At 44.2% G+C, this 17,521-nt stretch overlaps 1 protein-coding gene across 6 annotated transcripts in view; it reads left to right on the top strand.

Moving 5' to 3' along the window:
* KCNIP1 (potassium voltage-gated channel interacting protein 1) overlaps nucleotides 1–17,098 on the top strand; it is a 391,780-nt gene extending 374,682 nt beyond the window's left edge. For 5 of the 6 annotated variants that reach the window (XM_034656744.1, XM_002922877.4, XM_002922878.4 and 2 more), the window contains 7 exons: nucleotides 3,396–3,520; nucleotides 4,335–4,404; nucleotides 5,830–5,900; nucleotides 6,616–6,723; nucleotides 11,920–12,024; nucleotides 12,919–12,981; nucleotides 16,245–17,098. In XM_034656744.1, the coding sequence (XP_034512635.1) occupies nucleotides 3,396–3,520; nucleotides 4,335–4,404; nucleotides 5,830–5,900; nucleotides 6,616–6,723; nucleotides 11,920–12,024; nucleotides 12,919–12,981; nucleotides 16,245–16,292 (590 nt within the window). In that variant the 3' untranslated portion in view covers nucleotides 16,293–17,098. Of the gene's footprint in view, nucleotides 1–3,328; nucleotides 3,521–4,334; nucleotides 4,405–5,829; nucleotides 5,901–6,615; nucleotides 6,724–11,919; nucleotides 12,025–12,918; nucleotides 12,982–16,244 lie in introns of all 6 variants that reach the window. The other variant, XM_034656745.1, reaches the window with a different exon arrangement.
* The last annotated feature ends 423 nt before the right edge of the window (nucleotides 17,099–17,521 follow it).

The following is a 17,521-nucleotide window of genomic DNA, read 5'->3' as shown; positions in this document are numbered from 1 at the left end:
GGCTAAAGCCATGTAGTGACTGACTTGGAAGAGATCTCCTGGGTCAGAAGGCCTTAACCTGGGCTCCATGTGTTTTAAATATCCAGGACCTAACTACAAGTACAGAAAAATGCCATAATCGGGTGCAGTTTCTTTTTCTGAGGGTCTAAAGCTTTCATCCCCCATTCAGAAGAGTCTGTGACCTCAACAAATAAGGACCATCTTCTCCAACTTACCCTTCAGTCTGGGAATGTCCTGCTCTAAATCCCCTGCAGTTGGTTAGTCTATCTTGCTCTCACTACCCACAGTAATAGACAATTCATCACTGTTTAAGATGCTCATGGTTAGAAAATCCCCTTATCTGTTAGGACACCCATCTTTCTAATATTCGGATGGAGAGGGTAATGGTCCCCCATGCCCCACCACGCACAAGGTTGTAATGGGACAACAGACATGAAAAGAGTTTGCAGATTAAAAGCACTTAACCAACAGAAAGTATTCTAATTTATTCTTGTTATGTAGTTATCACCATAGTATTAATTTTCTAGGTTACTTTTGATGTCTATCATCCAAACTCTGACTTAGCAACAGGCTCACCATTACTTTTAATAACAAAAAATAATAATAAGCAATATTTTGCCTTGCTGACTCTTAACAGATCTCAAAAGAAACTGTCAAGGTGGCTCCCCACCTGTTAATTTTCTGTTTTCCTCTTCCTCCAATCAGGGAGCTAAGCAGCCCTCCTTCCTTTACTGGGGCCACCTGGGCAGCACCCAGGGACTCCCTGGAATGGGGGAGGCAGGGTCAGTGCAACGGGAGGAATGTGGAAACCTCAGCAGCCCCTTCAGAAATTTCTTCAGAATGTATTTACAGTGGCTGGAACCAGAAAAAGGCGGGGAAGGGAGCGCAGTCGTGAGGGAGGGGAGTGCTGAGATGTGGGCTCTTCTAGAAGGTTGCCACGGGTGCAGACAACTTAGCGTCCTCCATTCACAGGTCGTGACACGTGAGGGTCACAGCACAATTTTACAAAGGAATAGATTAAAATTGAGAACCGAGTACATCTCACATTAATAGGGGAAAGTGTTTAAGGAGACTTTTGCTCCAAAATATTTCATAAAATCTTCTTTTACATATATGTGTATACTGGATTGTGATGTAAATTGTCGTTCTGCCTATGAAACACAGTAAAACAAAAAATTGGGAACCACTGGTTTAAGGCATTCAGGCTACTTCCCGGCATCTTGAGCCCCAAAGACATGAATTTTCTTCAGTGATTGATGCTCCCACAGCCTGACAATTAGAAGGTGATGAAAAGCAAAACTGAAGCCAAGCTTGGCAGTCAGCATCCCAATACTCAGATATTACAGAATCCGATATGGAAATCGATCCTGCTGCCCAGACAGCAAACAAATCATTTATTGATAAAGTCGATTTCTCCCTTAATGAAGTGGGCCTAATATTTGATATTTCAGTGACTACTTAGTGCATTTATAATAACGGAGATGGTAAGTGCAGCTTATGAAACAGAAAGATTCTCTCAAACTTCCATAAAGAGACTTCCCTGATCTTGTGAAAAATTCGGTCACAAGAAAATTAACAGAAATGAGGCAATACTGCAAAAGAAGTCTTTTAAGCTTCTGCATAAGTTAAACTGGGAAAGATATACCAGACACCTGCAAAAATACATCATTTCTGTCTTCCTGGTTTACATTTTAATAGTTCACCTCTTTTCAGAGTTTTAAATATTTGTATTTTTCGAAATAAAACTGCTATTAAATCTAATACTGGGAGATTTAAACCAACAATTTTATTTCTATTTTAAAATGAGCTGAAAATATATGTGAATATTCTGAATTAGATATATGTGGGGGGAGTTGTTTTTTGGGGGGAATGGCCCTTTGATTTACATAGACATGCTGCAGTGTTTAGGTAATTGCTACTTAACTTGTTAGCTGCAAACGTAACAGTAATTAAGGGCGCTGTAAGAATTACAAAGAAATCGGTCCCTTGTAGCTATGTTGTATAATCGGAGTATCGTATTTATATTGAATAATCTGCCCTACCCCCAGGAGGATAAGGTGATCCCTGTTGCCCAACACATAAGATGACCATTGGGAATTATTACCAAGTTCTTTTGCCTCTCCCTTGGAACCTTACCCAAATGTCCATTTCCTTGGGGAAGATGTCCAAGATACAAACTCATTTTGATGGATTCCTCTTATATTGAGATCACAGTCTCAGAAGGAAAAACGACAATTGGAGAGAAAATCTGGTAGCAAGAGCTTGGCACTGGCTGGAGAAATGTGCTCCGTGCTCAGCGCTTGCTCATCCTGTTCCCTCAGACAGAAACGCAGCCTGTCCCCACTCTCCAAGCTCAGGGGATGCGACGTGCTGTGTGTGCGTTCCCAGCACCCTGCCCATCTCATCACTATTCTTGCCAGCCCAGATTTACAGTCGTTCAATATATGGATTTGGTAATGTCTGCGTGACAACAACGGGCAGAGAAGGTTAGCCGACAATTGATTCTTGATTGGAGTAAATTTATAGAAAGCATCTGGCAAGACCCGAAGGAAAACACTCATTTATCCTCCTGGGATGGTAAAACATTGAAACTTCCACTTATTTGGATTTTGTGATCCTTCAGTAGGCGATGGGCAGATTTCTTGCTTTAATAGACTGACATTTTCTCAATAACTGATGCAAAATTACATTACATTGTCATACTTATTGGAGGAACAGAATGCTACTTCAGACAACTGCTTTCTGAGCCCTTCGAATGCTTCAGAAGCTTTGACTTATATCAAATAGTTCCCATTTAAGTCATTTTCCTATTATTTAAGAATATCTAATAGACATTACAAAACAACACTGTAAAATACATTCGTATTCTTAATATTTAACATGCCATAATTGGAACTTTGCTAAATTGTGTTAGCCTTCATGTAATTGTACCAAATGGTAAGACTTTGCTCTACCTTAAGAGATTTGTTTCCCTTTGCTGTTTGGAAGCTGTTGATCATTCCACTCACTTACCTGTGTCCCTAGAATATTCACATGGTTCAACGGGCAGCAAATTGAATATGCAAAGAAGTTATTTTGAAAGAAAGGGAAATGTTTTCATATAGACTTGTTTTTAGTCCGTTTACCCTCATGTCCGCTTGGAACGTGTTTCTCTCCAGCTTGAAGCTCCCTCCCTGTGTGGTCTAACACAGCTGGACTAATGGCTGGACCGAGTGTGAGACAGAAGTGACTAGGCAGGAGGTGGGGGGCTCAAGGCAGAAAGATCATTTGCACTGTGACCCCAGCCCACGACCCCATGTCCCAGGTCACAACACCACTCTTTTGACAGCCAAGACTATGGTCTGATGAGTGGCCCCTGAGGTCAGCCACTCCAACGCCATCTCCTCTGGTTCCAGATAAGATTGAAGATGAGTTGGAGATGACCATGGTTTGCCATCGGCCTGAGGGACTGGAGCAGCTTGAGGCCCAGACCAACTTCACCAAGAGGGAGCTGCAAGTCCTTTATCGAGGCTTCAAAAATGTAAGGCCCACAGGGCATCTGAAGGCCCAGGCAGGATTTCCCACCTGGAGCTAAGCTCTTCCAAATGCCAACGGGGCCCATCAGGGAGCTCTTCCATATATGTGGTTGTAAAAGAGACGCCAATTCTCTAAAGGAGGCATGAGAGCAAGATCACCTGGCTAGAAGGAAAGACTCCAGGCAAGAATGAGGCAGTCTCCATAGATGGGAAACCGGCCAGTAGCCCAGGAACTTCACAGGATGGCAGGCACCACCTTGGAGAATTCATCTTGGCCCAGCTTCTAGCCTTAGCATAACCCATTCGTGCTGTCAGTATCGTCTGTGCCCCAGAACTGATGGGACTTAGTTCTATGCTAACTGAGCTCACGGAGACTGATGTGTCAGCCTGAATGCCCATGTATTCATTTGTCACATTATTTCCTATATTAAACCTCATGATAGCCTTGTCAGGAAGGTACTGTTAGCCCCATTTTACAGGTAAGGACATTAGGATCAGAGACTAACTCTCTCGAAGCCACAAAGCCTCGAAGAGGCTGAGCCAGGATCCAAATCCAGGCCTTCCAAAGCCCAAAGCCCAAGGTCTTTCACCTCACAGTACCCATTCTCTGATGATGTCTCATCATTTTGCAAAGCAGCTTCTGTCCTAAGGTGGGGCCATGTCCTGGCTACTCACTTGGAGACACGGAAGTATACAGGTGGTTTTCCAGTCCCTACTCATCAGGGATGATGAGGAAACCCAAACCCCAAGGCCAGACCCAGTCTCCTCCTTCTGGGGTGGGCCCCCATCCCTCCCACTGACTCTCTCCCCTTCATGCAGGAGTGCCCCAGTGGTGTGGTCAATGAAGAAACATTCAAACAGATCTACGCTCAGTTTTTCCCTCATGGAGGTGAGTCTGATCTTGAAAAGATCCTTCCCAGCTCCCTCTCTGGTGAGCAGCCTTTCTTCCTCCAAGTTCATGCTTCTTGTTATCTGCCTCCTCCTCAAGTTCAGGGACAACTGAGGGTAAGATTTTCCTCTCTTATTACAAGATATGGAGAGGAGAGATTAATAAAGCAATATCATGAAGTCTCATAACAGCTCTAGAAAGCAGGTACTGTACCATATGCTCAATGGGGCAACTACATCTCAGAGAAGTTAAGCAATTCATTCAAGGTCACACAGCTAGTAAGGGGCAGAGCAGGATTCCATCCCATAAACATCTGATGAAAACCTTTGCCCTGTTGGTCCCACCATTGTGCCCCATGCTCTCCATTCTTTCCCTCACAACAGCTGAGGCAAGGTGGAACTTTAAGAAATACCAGGGACTGTAGAAAGGAATGAATCCAAGAAGATAGAGGGAACATAAAGTTGTGCATCTGAGTCCAGGTTAGCGAGCGCGCCAGGCCCATGGCCACTGTGTTTCCATGCCCGACTCCTAAAGGAAGCTGCTCTGGCTCCATGGGCCTAGGACATCTGTGGCTCTCCCCATGGCTTCCACGTGTCACACACCACTTCCCTTCTGCCCCCAGCAGCTATCTCCTGCGGGACCCCTTCCCTGGGTCCTAACAAAATGGAGCTCCAAGTGTCCGAATACTTCTTGGGCTCTGTTTCTCCTGGGCCTCTTCGGCAGCAGACGGGCCCTCCTAGGTGTGGAGACCCGGTACAGGGTCCCTACCCAAGTTGTGAGGCTGGGGGGTGTGGCTTCACCCCACACAGGCCCCAGAATCACTGTTGTCGAGTTCTGTTGAGCCACAGTTTCCGGAGATTTGATCATGTGGCAGGCGTGGTGATGGTTTTGGTGATGGGACTATGTGAAAAGTTTAGCACACTTTTTCAAAAATTCCGAGAGATATAAGTCTTTCTACATCCCTTTGTAAGGGACAGGAAAAGGGAGCTCAGAGATGTTCTGCTAGTTGCCTGTGGTCACACAGCTGCATAGGGACAGAGCTGCCAGCCACACCCAGGTCTGTCTGCTCCCTCCTGGGTGCTCACTCCACGGCATAGCGCTACCACTCAGGACAGCGTCTTCTGCACAGAGTTGCCATGTCACCCACTCACCAAGAGTTACCCACGCAGGCGGGCAGGATGGTCTTTCTCCTGGGAAGGCTAGATGTAGGGCCAAGGGCCTGTCTTTGCTCTGAGAACTTCCCACCTAAACCCCAGGACAGCCACCTGGGTCCCCATTTCCACAGTAGGTTTGCCCACACCCTCCTTTCCCCCTTCCCATCACCCCAGCAGCACCCTCTTCTCTTTCTTATTGTTTCCAAGCGTTCTCGCTCCCCTCTGTGACGCCCCAGCTCCCGTCACCTGCCTTTCCTTCTGTGCCTTGCAGATGCCAGCATGTATGCCCATTACCTCTTCCACGCCTTCGACACCACCCAGACAGGCTCTGTGAAGTTCGAGGTACGTTGTCTCCGGTCCCGGGGCCCCCCTGCACCTCCTCCTCTAAGCTGTGACATATTGAAGGGACAATTGGATCATCAGACGCTTCAGTCCTTTGTCCACTTAACAAGCATTTCCTGAAGATAGCGGAGGAAGCAGCAGCTGCCCCTCCCTTCCAGGAGTTCAGGGCCTCGTGGGACTATGGGTAACAGCTGACTAGCTCATGGGCACACCAAGCTAACCATGTGACAGACTCTACACTAGAGATTTGCCTGGATTAACTCATTTTGTCCCCACAGTAACCCTATAAGGTAGGGTTCTATGATTTATTACCAGTTTGTGGAAGAGGACAGTAAGGCAGAGAGAGATGGAGTGGTTTTCCCAGGGTCAAAGAGCAAGGAAGTGGTAACAGAGGGGTGTGAACTCAGGTTAGACCGTAGCCACTCTTAGGGTAATTGGAGCTGGGGGGTAAGGCAGTACCACGGGGCTGTGTGTGCCTGAGTCTGGAGGTGTCAGCACACACACTCTTCCGTAAGGAGACTCTGTTCCCTAGAAGGGAGCAGGGTAGGGAATGGAAGGGGGGTGCTTTCACTGAGGTAGGTCATATCTTTCAGGGGACAGCAGACATGGGAGATACCATTCTGTAAAAGCAGTCATAGAGTCTGACCCGAAGACAGAGTTCTGGCCCACCCGTGGCTTGGTGGTTAATGTCATTTATGCCTCTTCCACTTGTCAGGACTTTGTAACTGCTCTGTCGATTTTACTGAGAGGAACCGTCCATGAGAAGCTAAGGTGGACATTTAATTTGTATGACATCAATAAAGATGGATACATAAACAAGGAGGTAAGTGAGCGGAGGCGGAGGCGAGGGGCAGGGAAGAGCTTCAGTGCAGGCCTCTAATTGTAAACAGAAAACAGCCCCAGGCACAGTCACAAGGATGAAATTGTCTGAATGAGGGAGGGATCTGCTTTGCGGCTAACAGAGCTGATTCCAAAAGGAAGGAGGTCACCTTTGACCTCCCCGTTGCTCCACCCTGCCCTGTTCCCAAGCCCTGGAGAATGGATTAAGCAGGTTCTTTCATTGTCACTGGGTCCCTTGTATTCAATGCACATTCCAAAGGGGGTGTCAGTGCTTTTAGTGTAGACTTACTCTTCCCAGGGGAACCCACATGTAGCAGGTTGACAGCCACAGGTTAGAGCTAAAGGTTGGAATGGGAGAGTCGAAAACACTGTCTAGAAGAGAGAAGGGAGATTTTTGAGGCAGAAGGGACTACAGTAGGATCTTATCGGCCACAATCTATTTTGCCTACTAGTAAAATCACAGAAGGGGATGATGGAAGGTGCAGCCATCTCTAAACACACCACAATTTCTGCAGCTTCACCGCTTGACACTTCTGGATCCTCGGAGTTACATGTGGTGTCTAGACAATGAAATACCCACAGGCCTATCTCAAAACTCACGTTGATACCTACTGTATCCTGGTCTCTCAGTTGCAGCTTGGACCTAGCACCCTGTAACGTCCCCTCCCCGAGTTTCTATGTACCAGGTGCAGGGCCCAGAGCTACAAATGTCATCCATCTCCAATTCTCACCTCAACCCTGCAAGCGTCTCTCTAATGTTCATTCCTCATTCATTCAGTCAAGTATTTTCTCAATGTATAATTGAGGGCTTATGAGGTGTTCCAGGTGCTGAAAATAAAGTGATGGCCGATCCCCTGAGTGTAAAAACCCTAATAATATCCACTAGTAACAGATATGTTCAATGAATTCCAGTAAATTCATGTAATGGAATAACAGGTGGCCATTTAAAGCCATACAGAAGTAAGAAGATGTAAAGATTCATCTGACACCTTACATTTTAAAAATCACCTTATAGGGACACCTGGGTGGCTCAGTCGGTTAAGCATCTGCTTTTGGCTCAGGTCATGATCCTGGGGTCCTGGGATTGAGTCCCACATTAGGCTCCCTGCTCAGTAGGGAGTCTGCTTCCCCCTTTCCCTCTGCTTCTCCCCTCCACTCATGCTTGCTCTCTCTCGCTCTCTCTCTCAAATATATAAAATATTTTTTTAAAAATAAAAATCACCTTATAAATAGAATGTATATTATTTCAATTTTGCAAATAATTTAATGCTTCTATACCTACTCAAATATATGATATTCCAAAATATTCAAATACTAGTTTACAAAATATATAAAGAAAGGACCCTAAAATGGGACTTATAACACAGTCTCCAACCTTCAGCGCAGTCATAATTCTATCACTGAATTATCTCCCTAACTCCTGCTCCCTCTTTCTTATTTGCAGACTAGACAAAATTGTCATCATGAATACCCATCAGAACTCTCTAGATGGCAGAATTAATAAAGTACCCCGTAAAAGAAAAACAACGTGTACATAAGCAGCTTCCTAGAAAAGACAGCTGAAGCTTGTCCTGGCAATCATTTGGAGATGATCTCATCCAAATTATAGGCAACGAAAATCCTGAGAGAGCAATCAAAATTGGTCTTAAAGTCCTTTCTCTTAAAAAAGGTACTCAGGAAAGAACCTAGGACAATGTGGATGTGAAGGACTTTCGAAGCCCATATTTTAAAATAAATACATGGATAGAGACATGTATCTCCTGGTTCTGTTTGTTGGAAGGGCCTAAGAGCAATGAGGGTACCTTGCACCCAGACCTTGGTTTCTGAACACCATCCTCCAGTTAACAGAACCAGTCTCCTTGGGGAAGTTGGTGATTCCAGGACTGGAAACAAGAAACACAAGATCAGCCTGGAGTACCTTGTAGTGCTTAAAAGAGAAAGAAAGAAAAGGATGCGGTATGTCAAAAACGCTACAGCAATCAGTCTGAAGGAGTTCCCAATTACCAAAACAGAACAATTTGAGCAATAAAATAAAAAATGTTAGTATTAGGGGCGCCTGGGTGGCGCAGTCGTTAAGCGTCTGCCTTCGGCTCAGGGCGCGATCCCAGCATTATGGGATCGAGCCCCACGTCAGGCTCCTCTGCTATGAGCCTGCTTCTTCCTCTCCCACTCCCCCTGCTTGTGTTCCCTCTCTCGCTGGCTATCTTTATCTCTGTCAAATAAAGAAATAAAATCTTTAAAAAAATAAATAAATAAATAAAAATGTTAGTATTAGATCATAAGCTATAAAATAAAGAAAATGTCCATGAGTCCCTACTAAATTATATATACATAATTATAGATTATATATATTCAAATAATATGTGTTCAAATAAATAATAAATATGTATTCAAATAAATAATTGAATTCATAGATAAATGGGGGATAAGGGACAACTCTTCCTTAAAGAATTCCAATTAATAAATAAAGAAGGAATAAGGAAAATACAAAGTCAGCATTAGGCAAACACCACAATAGTAATTTCTGGAGGCAAGACCCACTGAAAGATACTAAATCAGTGAAGGAACTTGACAGGCACCACCTTTATCACGTCATCAAGGTTCACATCACCGTTGATAAGATACGTCAACTCCACATACCTCTTCCCCATGATGTACCAAGAAGGATATAATATCACTTCTATGGTATTCTCGCCAAAAATGCATAACTTCAATCTTATCATAAGAAAACCAGGGACTAACCCAAACAGAGGCATTCTACAAAATAACTGACCGGTACTCAGAAGTGTCTTGGTCTTGAAAGACAAAGAGTGAGAAACTGTCACAGGTTAGAGGAGACTAAGGGGACACAACAACTAGATGGATGAGGGATCCTTAACCATAAAGAAGACACTAGGGAAAAACCTAGTGAAATGTAAATTAGCGCCATAGTTTTGTCAATAGCTCTGTGTAGCATTGTTGTAGCGTTGTTAATTCCCTGGGTTTGATCATTGTGCTGTGCTTCCGCAAGTTAGGAGAAGCGGAACTGAGGGCTTCAGAGGGGAAGGGGGGTGGGGGAATGGGATAGGCTGGTGATGGGTGGTGGGGAGGGCACATATTGCATGGTGCACTGGGTGTTATACACAACTAATGAATCATCGAACTTTACATCAAAAAACCAGGGATGTACTGTACGGTGACTACAATAATATAATAGAAAAACATTAAAAAATTAAAAAAAAACAAAAAACAAAACAAAAAACAAAGCTATACGTGAGTTCTCTGTTCTATTCTTGCAACTTTTGTGCAAGTCTAATATTATTAAAAATAGGTTAAAATGAATAAAAACAATAAAATACACACATGGAGTGAGGAGTAGCAGACAAGGAACCCAGGAGAGAGGCCATCCCCTGGGTCTCCACAGACACTATTTCAAAGATCTCAAAGACAAGGCTGTCCTCCTACACCCTCTTTCCTGCATTCCAAGGAGGGGTCGTGGAATACTGTGCCTGGCCAGTGTGATCAGAACATCACAGAGCCACTCAGTAGTTATTGGGTTCATAGCCCATGCAGAGACCTTAGCAATGAAGGATTGAGCATATGTCCTCACGAGCTCACTGTCTTGAGGAAACAGAGCTACACTAGTAATAAGAAAAGCTTAATTCTTGTAACAAGTACTTAATGATGATTTATTCTGTATCAGGAAGCATTGAGAGATTAGAAAGAAAACATGACAGGATTTGTACCATCTATCAGGCCCCATAAAATGAGAATGATTTTGTAGAAAGTGGTCTTTTGGTTACAAAGATAAAAGATCATCAACATAAACTAGCTTAAATTGAGAGGTTTCCTATAAAGATATAGCCAGTCTGATGGAATGTATGTAATCCCCATTGAAGCTAGAAGGTTGTTAGTCTCCAATCTCTCTCTCTCTCCCCTCACCTCTTCTTTCCTCTCCCATCCCTCCCTCTCCTCCAGCATTGCTGAGATCAAGATGACCACACCTTCCTCTGTAGGAATGACACTTTCAAATTGCTAGCAACATAGGGCTGGGCAGGTGCAAGAGGACGTTTTAGTTTATGGGGTAACCATTCTGAGACACTGCCCCTCTGGGGCTTCTCCCAGTCTTTGTAACTGTCTTCTTCATTTGTTTTTCTCAGAGAACCTCTGACTGTGTGTGAGTGTGTATATGTGTGTGAAAGAGAAAGAGTGTGTATACGTGTGTGAGAGTGTGTGTGTGACAAAGAGTATGGGTGTGAGAGAGTGGGTGTATATGTGTGCGAGACTGTGTGGAGATTGTGGGGGGTAAGAGAGAAGGAGTGTGTGTGTATGTGTGTGAGAGAGTATGTGTGAGAAAGATTTTGTGTGTGTGTGTGTGTGTGTGTGTGTGTGCAGGTGCCCACGCCTATGCTCATGGGAACATTTCTTGTCCTGCCCCCAGCCACCTCCCTTCTCCCTCTACTTTTCTTCTCTACTCTCCCCTCTTCTTTCTCTCTCTTTCTTCCTGCATTTTTCTCATCTCTTCTACCTTCTGTGTATTTGCTCCATTCTACTCTTCACAGAAGTTCTACTCTTCTGCAGAAGCTTTTGGTGTCTGCTCTCACTCAACCTCAGCTAAATCCTGGAAATGGCTTGCTTGTGGCACCGACTCTGGCCCTAACTCCACCTGAACTTCGAGCTCCAGGGTTCTGTCACTCCTGATTAGGTTTCTGTGCCTCGTCACTTAAACTTCTCAAGAGAGAAAAACAAAGTAGCTCATCTTTAGTCAGATGTCCACCTTAGTTCCAATTAGCTGTGGTCACAGGGACAGGTCACCCAGTATAAACACAGCCATCAGGGCCCAACCATTCAAAGGAATTGTGGAGTGGGGAGAGGGTCTTCCAAAAATGGGATGTGAATTCATCAGTACATAATCATGTTCACCCCAATCCCACACACAACCCCTCACTGAGGATAATGCTCAAGAGAAGGTAACCCACCCAAGAGCTTCTGAAGGCAAAGAGGATTTTCCATTGCCCTCTCTCTAGGAGGTGGTTCCAGAATATAGCCCCTTCAGCTTGCTTTCTAACTCCTTCTTATCAGCTGAAGAGAGTCCTTTTAATCATCTTCATTCACAAGGGTAACAAGGAGCCCCAAACTGTCACCTAAAAAGAGCTTGACCTCATGGTTCCCACACTGTGCTTCCATATTGTCTCTCCAGGAGATGATGGACATTGTCAAAGCCATCTATGACATGATGGGGAAATACACATATCCCGTGCTCAAGGAAGACACTCCAAGGCAGCATGTGGACGTCTTCTTCCAGGTAAGCGCACACACACTGTGCATGAGCTTTAAGCCCAACATAGACCAGACAACCCACAAGCACCTGAGCAAGTGGTGTGTGTCCAACTCTGTTCTAAGCATTGTAGAAAACAGAGAAGAATTACAAGATGTGTTGACCTCAAGGAATAGACGATCTCATTAAGAAGACAAGTACACACTACAGAATAGAACACGAAGTATATTATGAAGTATAAATGCTACCGTATATCCTCTAAGTTCCGTAAAAATTCTTGGTGGAGCAGAGTAGCCAGAGAAGACATCACTGAGCATATTTAAGTAGGTGTTAAGGCTTTACATCTGGGGAGTAATGGGAAATAAAGTTGGAAACAAGAGTGGGCTGGACTGAGACCTTTCATTGAAGAGGTGTAGCCTTGCTTGGGTGACTACAGTTACTCCATCATGAGTAGAAGAGTGGCATGACCAGAGCAGTGTTTTAGTAAAAGACGAAGCTAGTGGTAGAGTTTTGAAGAATGTCCGAGCTCATCCTAGTCTAATCCTCTCGCTTTTCAGATGGGAAAAGCAGAGGCTCAGAGAGGCTTAAAGACTCACTCAAGGTCACACAGTAAGTGACAGAGACAGAAGTCGAACCTCTCATGTGCAGCGTTCTCTCTGCCAGGTGGACAGGCTGGGAGAGAGTCTGGGGAAGACATGTTAGGGTGTCAGCAGAATCATCTGGTGATGAGGTAATGAGAGCCTGGAGTCTTTCCATGTTAAGGGAGCTCATGGGGGTCAAAGGGTGTAACCAGGGCCTGGGTGGGGCTGTCTGACCAGTGAGAGACCACCTTGATTCTCGGGGCAAAGGTGATTAACAAAGAGCAAGTTTTGGAATGCAGATTACCAGGTACGTTAAAGTGCTTCCTGTTGTGTCTTCCAGAAAATGGACAAAAATAAAGATGGCATCGTGACTTTAGACGAATTCCTTGAATCCTGTCAGGAGGTAAGGAGAGACCTCAGAGCATAAAACCTCTAGATCTGGGAAAGGAAATCTAGGGGCTGGGGGCCTGCAGGAGGGAGAGAATGAGAAACCTGAAGCCTCAGGTCAGAGCCACCACCGCCAACCCCACCAGCAGCAACTCAGAATTCCAACAATCTCCACTCCTCCAACTGGCCTGTGGTTGGTCTCGGCTAAACCCAGCCTGAGCCAGGTAGCCTGAGAAGGAATGGGGGGCGGGGGGCGGGATGTGAAAGCCCAGAGGGGGTGTCTGTGAAACCAAAGACTTCCCAAGTGGGCAACACCCATTTTTTTAACCTGCTTCTGGCTCAGTGACCCCCTCCTGAGACTGCAAGGGAGTAGCTGGGGAAAAAACCTGAAGCTGTAATTCTCAAGCTGTAGTGTGCCCCCAAATGCCCAGATGATTCTGAAAATGAAAATGAACACTAGATGGTGGGGAGGGGGCTGTAGAAATCTTTGTTTTAACACAAATGGCCTGGGGATCAAGGCTTCTAACACTTTCACGGGCAAACCAACCTCCTTGAAGATCTGGTTAAAAGGTGGATTCTGGTCAGTGGTCTGGAGGGGAGTCTGAGGTGTTACTGCTCTCACACTCTCCCAGATCATGCTGGTGCTGCGGGTCCCTGGACCACAATTTTCACTCGTCGAAGGGACAGACTAGCCCAGAGTCTCTGCCAGAAACTGAACTGGAAATCGTTGCTTTTATCTACTTTAGAAAAATGCATTCCCGTCCCCACCTTATTTCAGAAAAGTACGCACTTACTCTGAGCTCACCCAGAAAGAACTGCAGCTGCACAAAAGCAGGGGAGAAGTTACCCACACGTACTGAGCACCCACCAAGTTTCGGGTGTATGCATAAACCTCACAGCAGCCCTGAGAGGTGGTGGTGCTGTGTCCACCGTGATATTCAAACTACTGGAGAATGAGAGTGGACTGAGAATTGACCACTCCTGACTGACCTTGACCAATGCCATGGAGCCGTGCCCTAGAGGGACCCTTCTAAGCTTGCTAACCTGTTAGCAGATGGATCTTTGGTTGCTCCAGACCCAAAAACTGGTCCAGGACCAGTTACCAGATAGACAGAGGGAAAGATGCTGGGTGGGAAGCTCAGGTCAGCAGTTATTTAACAACAAGGCTAGAAATATTTCAACATGTTAATCATCATGAACTGGGTGACTGGTAGAATGGATCACGCCCATTTTAAAGAAGAGAAAACTGAGGCATTGCAAAGTTAAGAGATATGGCTAAGGCACAGTAGGTGACAGAGATCAGAGATGGAACCTGACCTCCATCATTCTAATTTTAAATTCTGTACCCTAATTAGGTGTGCTTTTTTTTCACTTTGCTTCACAGGTGAGTGGTTTTTAAATTCATTTAGCTCCTCACATTAGCAACCTCTATAGCTATTCATTAATTCACTTATTTTTTTTGCTCACAACCCACCCATAGGCAGATACTGGGATCGATGCTATTTTACATATAAAGAAACTGAGGCACAGAGGAATTAAGTAACTGGCCCAGGTCACCCAGGTAGTAAATGACCAATCCAGATTTGAATCAAGGCAGCCTGACTCCAGAACCCATAGACTTACTTTAAAAGTTCTAGCCACTTTTAAAAGATTTCAAATACCCAGAATCAACTTCTGTCTTTGTTGATTTTTTTTCTATTATAGGTCTGCTTTCTGTTTCATCATTTGTGCTCTAAATTATTTTCTTCCTTCTGTTTTATTTTAATCTAATTTTTTGGGTTTTTTCCTAGATTTTTGAGACAAAGATTTAGATCATTATTTTCAACCATTCTTTTCTAATATGTTCACATAAAGGGATAAAATTTCCTTTAAGTATGTTTGTGATCCCAATTTAGATTTGAATATGTCATATTTTCATTATATTTTAATTCAAAATATTTTCTTCTCTGACNTTAAGATTTTATTTATTGGACAGAGATAGAGACAGCCAGCGAGAGAGGGAACACAAGCAGGGGGAGTGGGAGAGGAAGAAGCAGGCTCATAGCAGAGGAGCCTGATGTGGGGCTCGATCCCGGAACACCAGGATCACGCCCTGAGCTGAAGGCAGACGCCCAACCGCTGCGCCACCCAGGCGCCCCTCATTATATTTTAATTCAAAATATTTTCTTCTCTGACTCGTGGACTTAAAAGTATATTACTTAATAGGTAGACATTTGAGGATTTTCTACATTCAATACTTATTTCTTAGAGGATATACAATAGAAGAAAGTAAAATAGAGAACATATAATGGAGTCATGCAATAAGAAAATCAATAAAACCAAAATTTGCCTTGCAAAAATTAATAAAATTGATAAATGTTTAGCAAGACTGGTTTAAATAAAAGAGAAAGAGAGAGAAAACTCAAACTACCAGTATCAGGAATGGAAAGGGTAACAACAATACAGTATTTACAGACATTATAAAGATAATAGTTCATTATTCAACAAATTTGACAACATATGAAATCCACAAATTCCTTGCAACTATGATTTATCGAAACTAACACAAAAAGAAACAGAAAATCTGAATAGTCCTACGTATGTTAAAGAAATTGAATCTGTAATTTAAAATTTTCCCATAAAGAAAACGGTAGACACAGATGTCTTACTCTGTAAATTCTTTCAAACTCTTTCCAAGGAAGAAACGATATTAATCTCATACAAACTCAGAGAACACAGAAAGAGGAAAAACTTCTCAACTTGATTTATGAGGCTATCATACCCCTAATATGAAAATATGACAAAGCCATTACAAAATGGAAAATGTTCAGGCTAATATATTCCCTTTGGACATAGGTGCAAAAAATCAGATCCAGTACTATGTAAAAAACAATGAACAGAGAGGTTTATTACAGGAATGCTAGTTTAGTTTAACATCCAAGAATCAATCAATATAATTAATAATGTGATAGAATTAAAAAAACATGCAGTCATCTCAGTAGATGTCAAAAAATCATTTGATAAAATGCAGTTGCCCAGAGCTTCTTAAAAGAAGTAATACTTATTGTTTCACTGGATAATTTATTTCTTACAAATTTCTTAAGACCAAAGAAGGTGCTTCTTGCCTTGAATTGCTCACTCTGTGGGCCCCTGCCACTTTCTCCTGTTTCTCGAGCCCTTGCAGACTTCTTTCTGCATGAGAAATCCACACTGGGGACGTGCTCACCTTTCCAGAGCCTCTCAGGAAAGAGCTTCAGAGAGTTCTAACCATCGTCTCTTTTTCCCCTCCTCCTCTCTCAGGACGACAACATCATGAGGTCTCTCCAGCTTTTCCAAAATGTCATGTAACTGTGGACATAGCCATCCGGCTCTCAGAGACGTTGTACTGAACAATAAGCTCTTAACACCTGGATGTGCCCTTGTTCTGATTTTGCACACCGACTCTGGGGCAGAAACACCTTTTACACTTTGGAAGAATTCTCCGCTGGAGACTTTCTTTGGAACCCAGCATCACATGGCTTAGTCTCTGATTGCCAACTCTTCCTTCTCCGTCTTCTTGCGAGAGAGAAGATGAAATTGGGTTTGTTTTGGAAGCATGCTCATCTCTTCACGCTGCTGCCCTGTGGAAGGTCCCTCTGCTTGAGCTTAAACAGTAGTGCACACTTTTCTGCTTGCGTGTCCCAGCCCACTGCCTCCAAGTCCAGCAGACCTTGGCGTATCCGGAAGCAAGATGACCTGAGCCAAATGCACACCATCCTCTGATGGCCTCCCAAACCAATGTGCCTGTTTCCCTTCTTTTGGTGGGAAAAATGAGCATTATACAGAACAATATGCATCCGTATATGACTAGATTGGGAGAGCCAGAACCTAACATACGTAGGATAGAACTGAATTCTTAAGCATGGCATTGTCTGGTGACCCAAACTGCCCACATCCTTTGTCTCCAGAAGCAAGAACCAATAATTCTTTCTCACACTGGCATCTGTGCTGGTAGAGCGAGTCCCTTGATGTGCCCAGGAAGAGAGCCAATGCCCAGTGGTCCATGCCCTCACTCCGTCTCCTGCTAGAGCCCAGCACTGCATGCCCCTCCCAGAAAGCCCAGAATGCCTGCAAATTGTAATTTTATACCATGTTCTAATCAATAAACAGAACTATTTCTTACACTCTTAATCTTCATTTCTTCCTTGACCCCATTGGGCAGGAGAGGTAAGCTGTCAAAAGGGAAGGCTCGTCCATTCCATTGGCATCCAGGTATTAGTACTTGCTTTGTGCCAGACCCAGTGCCAGTCAGCCATCATCCTCCCCTGCCCCCAAGCAAGCATCCCATTTAAATGCAATACTGTGACTATAAGCAAATATGTCTTTGAGATGAGACCCCTCACAGCACCTTCCTTCCAACAGGATTACCACTCTCAAGACCCCCTGCTGTGGAAAGTCTGGAGCCTCATGTGACTGTGGCTAGGGATACAGAGATGAAGAGGTGGCCGGAACCTCCTGCTGAGGGGCTTGGAGTCCAAGGGTTGATTAAGTGGCTTCACCCTATAAACAACAAATTATGACTTATATTGGACACTATG

The sequence above is a fragment of the Ailuropoda melanoleuca genome, chromosome 3, assembly GCF_002007445.2.
Source record: "Ailuropoda melanoleuca isolate Jingjing chromosome 3, ASM200744v2, whole genome shotgun sequence".
Lineage (NCBI taxonomy): Eukaryota > Metazoa > Chordata > Mammalia > Carnivora > Ursidae > Ailuropoda > Ailuropoda melanoleuca.
This window is presented reverse-complemented; position numbering and strand designations above follow the sequence as displayed.